This window comes from Colobus angolensis, unplaced genomic scaffold, assembly GCF_000951035.1.
Source record: "Colobus angolensis palliatus isolate OR3802 unplaced genomic scaffold, Cang.pa_1.0 Scaffold31, whole genome shotgun sequence".
NCBI classification, from domain to species: domain Eukaryota; kingdom Metazoa; phylum Chordata; class Mammalia; order Primates; family Cercopithecidae; genus Colobus; species Colobus angolensis.
This window is the reverse complement of record NW_012116377.1, coordinates 985689-992019: the sequence shown is the minus strand read 5'-3', so window position 1 is coordinate 992019 and position 6331 is coordinate 985689. Positions and strand designations below refer to the sequence as shown.

The 6331-nt window shown below is 41.5% G+C and overlaps 1 protein-coding gene across 6 annotated transcripts in view; it reads left to right on the top strand.

Moving 5' to 3' along the window:
• ZNF585A (zinc finger protein 585A) overlaps nt 1–6331 on the top strand; it is a 25790-nt gene continuing 19459 nt past the window's right edge. For 3 of the 6 annotated variants that reach the window (XM_011950641.1, XM_011950645.1, XM_011950644.1), the window contains exons 1-2: nt 1–115; nt 2686–2901. In XM_011950641.1, the coding sequence (XP_011806031.1) occupies nt 2830–2901 (72 nt within the window). In that variant the 5' untranslated portion in view covers nt 1–115; nt 2686–2829. Of the gene's footprint in view, nt 116–241; nt 258–303; nt 359–2685; nt 2902–6331 lie in introns of those variants that run through there. The other 3 variants (XM_011950642.1, XM_011950643.1, XM_011950646.1) reach the window with 3 other exon arrangements.

Sequence of the window (6331 nt, the reverse complement as noted above, 5' to 3'; positions counted from 1 at the left end):
AGCCTACAAAGGGGAGGTGCTGTAAGTCGGACCGGAAGTGGAAGCCGTCCTCCAAGGCTTTTTTGCCGCTGGTGTCAAGAGTATTTTCATATCCCAATACCGAGAAATCTTTGAGGTGATTTTGGTTGGTCACGACTGGGGTTTCTGTGGAGCCAGTAATAGGGGGTGTCGAGGTTGCCTGTGGAGTTAGAGATTGTTTTGAGGGTTCGGTGATGGGGTTCTGTGGCGTCCGTTGTTGATTGTGACGGATTTCTCGGGTCATTGATAGAGCTCTTTGGGATGAGTGATTGAGGTTTGGGGATCAGTGATGGGAGTCTGTGGTCAGTGACAGAGCCTGTAGGGTCAGCTATGGTGATCGGTGAGGACTGTGATCAGCTTGCTTTCTAACCTGAGTTGAAAGTTCAGCGTTTTAATTTTTCAGTCTTCTTTAATATAAAAATTCTCAAGTTTTGGTGAATCTTTGTATAAAAAATTGTTCAAATCTAAGTGCTTTTTTTCTTTGATCCATGAGTTATTTAGAAGTTCCTTTTTTGTTTTAAGTAATGTCTGTTTAATGCTCAAATTGAAAAGTTGCCTTATGACCTAGTTCGTGGACAGTTTTCATGAATGTCACATCTATTACATAAAAACGGTGTACTATGTTCTCTGATTGTATTGTTATAGATATTAATTAAGCATATATTTAAAAAATATATCTGTCTCCTCACAGATTGTCTGCTTAATTAATTAGAGGAAGGTAAAGTAGTCACTCTGGAAAGGTTCTTTGTCCATTTGTCCTTCCTTCTTCTTCTGCTTTATATATGTGAAATTATGTTATTAGGAACAATTGTGTGCACTTCATTTATTTTGAGATGGAGTCTCGCTCTGTCGCCCAGGTTGGAGTGCAGTGGCGCGATCTCAGCTCACTGCAACCTCTGCCTAGTGGGTTCAAGCGATTCTCCTGCCTCAGCCTCCAGAGTAGCTGGGATTACAGGCGCGTGCCACCATGCCCAGCTAATTTTTTGTATTTTTTAGCAGAGACGGGGATTCACCATTTTGGCCAGGCTAGTCTCAAACTCCTGACCTCAAGTGATCCACCTGCCTCGGCCTCCCAGAGTGCTGGGATTACGGGCATGAGCCACTGTGCCTGGCCTATGTGCATTTTTAATACGTTATAGATATGACTAAGTAGCTCAAAATATAACAATTCAAGCTCTACCAACAATTTATAAAATAATTCATTTTCCCAAATGCTTTTCCAGCAATGGATATTGTTGCATTGTAAAAGTTTTTAAAATTTTGAGGGAAAATTATATCTAATTGCTCCGATGCATTTTCCAGTTACTAAAGTTGACATCTTTTTGGTTAATTGCCATTTGTTTCCTTTTCTGTGAATTTTCATCTTTTGTCCTACTTTTTTTTGTGGTATATTTTAACATAAAATTAGGAAATATCATCTAATCAAAAGTATCTGATTTTTCTGCTATAGCGTCTGTGTTTCCTCCTACGTGTAATAAGATCCCTCCCAGCCCACCACAGTGTTATACACATATATACTTCTAAAATTTATTTCAATAATCTTTGGGATTTCACAAATACACATAATTAAGTGATCAGTCCTGCTGGCATTTGCTTACAGTGAATACTGTGTGATGGAGATCTAGTTTGTTTTTTTTCAGGTGGCTAGCCAGTTATATCACCGCCACTTATGCAATGAACGTGTTATGCACACTCATTTAAATACCACTTTTTTCACATATATAGATCAATATTGTCTGGTATATTTATTGTTTTAGTTGTTTTTATTACATTGTTTTTATATTGTTTTAATATCTGATAATGCATGGTAATCGCTGATATGTATTGTATGATTTTTGTGTGCCAGGGAGGTGTTGAGCACTTTACAGGTATTATCTCATTTAATTTTTGTAACTTTGAGATCAGCATTTTCATCCTCATTTCTGAAATTAAAAGTGAAGAAATGGCTGGGCACGGTGGCTCATGCCTGTAATCTCAGCACTTTGGGAGGCTGAGGTGAGCGGATCATGAGGTCAGGAGATCGAGACCATCCTGGCCAACATGGTGAAACCTCGTCTTTACCAAAAATTAGCTGGGCGTGGTGGCACATGCCTTTAATCCCAGCTGCTCGGGAGGCTGAAGCAGGAGAATTGCTTGAACCTGGGAGGCGGAGGTTGTAGTGAGCCGAGATGGCACCACTGCACTCCAGCCTGGCAACAGAGCAAGACTCCGTCTCAAAAAAGAGTGAAGAAACTTCTGTTCTCATAGGCGAAAAGTGGTAGAGCTGCAGTTCAAAAAATCTGCAGTGATGTTACTCCATATCTCGTGACTTTTCCCATATTTCACTGTAACTAATACCTATCACAGATTTTGTTAAATTTTATGTTCTCCACAGTGCTGCTTCTCAAAGTGTGGTCCCTGTACTGACAGCATCAGCGTTTCCTGGGCACCGGTTAGAAATGAAACTTCTTGGGTTCTACTTTTGACCTACTGAATCAGAAACTGTGGAGTAGGGCTAAGAATTTTTAACTGTGTTTCATTTAACAGGTCCTCCAGGTAACTTGAATGCCTACCTGTTTGAGAACCACTGCTTTGGTTTCTAGCTCAGGGACCTGCACCTTGATGTATCCAGGAAGTGCTTATGCGGTGAATATTACATGACTGACTATGGGAACATTGTCTTTCCAGATTTCTGGGTGTCTCTGGGGAGCCCCTGGGCCAGATCTTCCTCCAGACTCCAGCCTACCTCTTCAGAGCAGCTCTGCTTGAGTTCACAGATGACTGCCAAGCTTCAGACACCCTAGAGAAAAACGGTTGAGACCCAGTGTGGCCATGCCAGCTAATTGGACCTCATCTCAGAAATCTTCAGCCCTGGCTCCAGAGGATCAGGGCAGCTCCTGTGAGGTGAGGAGGAGTCGTCCCAGGGGGTGGAAATTCAATCCAGGAGTAGAAAGCTCTGACTTGTCACTAGAACCTCATAACTGAGGGAGGCACCTAGGCCACAGGAAGCAGCTGGACTCTAAGACCTGCTGCTCCTGAAACAAATCTTGATCTTCCTATTGAGAATAAGCAACACGTAGGTAATGTCTTCATCTCTGGAGGCCACCTGTGTGACAGTGGAGAGGTGCACTGTCAAGAAAAAACTGTTGTTTATTTTGTCATCACACTACATTGATCTTTGGGCTGTGGATAGATTTTCCTGGTTAGAAGTCACTTTTCTGTGGGATTTTCAAAGTATTTCTCTGTTTCTTCCTAAACTGCCTCCTCAAACACAAACATTTTGTTTCTTTTTTTTTAAATATCTGTTTTTTGGATATTGGTTCTTCATTTTTTTTCCCTCTACTGTTTTCTATTTCTTTGCTGCTCTCTTTTTCAGGAAGCTTTGTCACATTTGCCTTCCAGCTCTTCTTTTGAGTTTCTTGTTACCACCATCAACATTTTAATTGAATGTTTTAATTTTTAATAACTGTAATTTATTTTCTACATATTCTTTTTGATTAGCATCTTGTTCTTATTTCATGAGTATAATTTTATTTCTTATACCTCTGGAGATATTGTGATAGTGTATTACGAATGTTTAGTTTTTTGAATAGGGAATATATACACTTAGTTCAAAAATAATGTTGGTAAAATGGGAATAATAGTAAAAAATAAAAATTAAAAGCCATTAGAAATATATTTAAAGGTAACACACCCTAAAAAGTGTTATAGGAGGCTGGGCGTGGTGGCTAAAGCCTGTAATCCCAGCACTTTGGGAGGCCGAGCCGGGCGGATCACGAGGTCAGGAGATCGAGACCATCCTGGCTGACGCGGTGAAACCCCATCTCTACTAAGAATACAAAAAATCAACCAGGCATGGTGGCGGGCGCCTGTAGTCCCAGCTACTCGGGAGGCTGAGGCAGGAGAATGGCGTGAACCTGGGAGGCGGAGCTTGCAGTGAGTGGAGATTGCACCACTGTACTCCAGCCTGGGTGACAGAGTGAGACTCTGTCTCAAAAAAAAAAAAAAAAGAAAGTGTTATAGGAAGCAAATTCAGGGGAAACATGAATCTGTGGTTCACCCACCTCCGTTCCCCACCTACCCCCATGTTTCTCAACATAGAGGACCAGTTTTATTCTTTTTCTTTGATTGCTTGGTTTTGTAAACAAGTAAAAACAGCTACACATTGTTTTCTATTTCACAAAAGGTGCCATAATAGACTAAATTTTCACACATTGCTTTTTAAATATTTGTTTGGTAAAATACAGATTATATTATGAACTATGTATCAGTAGACATTCTTATGTCTTTCTGTTGCATGTATAAGTCATAGTAGAATTTCATTTCAGGGTTTTAATCACAGATAATAAGAATCTTAGCTGAATTTCACTGAACCTGCCCTTCTGTTCCTATTGGGAAATTTTATGATTGGGTATCTTAATCATTTTTATCTAGAAGATATCTAGAAGATACGAAGGGTAGATTGAAGCAAAAGTTGTAATTGGTAAAGGTATAATTGGCAGTCACTTTTCTTAGGCAGAGTAAGGAGACTTACTTTTGTGGTTTGAAGATGATTTGATTTTTGCCTGTGCTCAAGTACAATGACAGAGTGTTCTTGATTTTGTCTTCTACCATGGTGGTCAGAGATTGGTCTTGTTTGCTATTGGTGTTCCAAGAGATTATTTTTGTGTAGCGCCATGGAGAACACCATGAGTTAGCTGGCCCCTGCCAGGCTAGCTTCTAGCAAAACTGAGGTTTAACTGATAGTGCCAGGCTAACTCTCAGCAGTCAGGGGCTGCTTTTATCCTCATTTAAAAATAAAGGAATGAGCCAAAAGAAAGCTAGGGATGCAATTTAGGAATAGGTCAAAAGGAATGAGGAATTTAAGGTGAAAATCAAAGTGATGAAGAGGATGGTTCATACTTACAAAAGGAATAATATACAAATAAAAGTTATCAAAGTAATAATGTATCTTTGAACTATATTAAGTAAAAATGAACAGAAATCTTTAAATATACTATTGGCCATTTTAGTACACTACTCTAAAGGCAGACAAATAGAAACCTTTGCCATCATACTGATTCTGTTTTCTTTCTTTCTTTTTTTTTTTTGGTTTTCTTTTGATGGAGTCTTGCTCTGTGGCCAGGCTGGAGTGCAGTGGCGCAATCTCAGCTCACTGCAACCTACACCTCCTGGGTTCAAGCGATTCCCCTGCCTCAGCCTCCCAAGTACCTGGGACTACAGGCGTGCACCACTACGCCCAGCTAATTTTTTGTATTTTAGTAGAGATGGGGTTTCACTGTTTTAGCCAGGATGGTCTCCATCTCCTGACCTCGTGATCCACGCGCCTCGGCCTCCCAAAGTGCTGGGATTACAGGTATGAGCCACCATGCCTGACCTTGATTCTGTTTTCTTTTTTTTTTCTTTTTTTTTTGAGACGGAGTCTGGCTCTGTCGCCCAGGCTGGAGTGCAGTGGCCGGATCTCAGCTCACTGCAAGCTCCGCCTCCCGGGTTTACGCCATTGTCTCGCCTCAGCCTCCCGAGTAGCTGGGACTACAGGCGCCCGCCACCTCGCCCGGCTAATTTTTTGTATTTTTTTTAGTAGAGACGGGGTTTCGCCGTGTTAGCCAGGATGGTCTCGATCTCCTGACCTCGTGATCCACCCGTCTCGGCCTCCCAAAGTGCTGGGATTACAGGCTTGAGCCACCGCGCCCGATTCTGTTTTCTAAGAGCATTAAATTAGAAATAAAAAGTAAGGCCTGGGGCAGTGGCTCACGCTTGTAACTCCAGCACTTCGGGAAGCCGAGGTGGGTGGATCACGAGGTCAGGAGTTCGAGACCAGCCTGGCCAATATGGTGAAACTCATCTGTACTAAAGATACAAAAAATTATCCGGGTATGGTTCCATGCACCAGTAATCCCAGCTGCTTGGGAGGCTGAGGCTGAGAATTACTTGAACCTGGGAGGTGGAGGTTGTAGTGAGCTGAGATTGAGCCTTTGCACTCCAGGCTGGGTGACAGGGCAAGACTCCATCTCAAAAATAAAATAAAAATAAAAATAAAAAGTAAAAGGTTCTTACACAACAATGTGAATGTACTTCATGCCACTAAACTGGTCACTTAAAAATATTAAAATGGCAACTTTTATGTTATGTGTATTTTTACCACAATTAAAAAACATGTGGGGCCAGACGCAGTGGTTCATGCTTATAATCCCAGCACTTTTGGAGGCTGAGGTGGGCGAATCACTAGGTCAGGAGTTCGAGACCAGCCTGGCCAACATGGTGAAACCCCGTCTCTACTAAAAATACAAAAAATTGGCTGGGTATGTGGCAGGCACCTGTAATCCCAGCTACT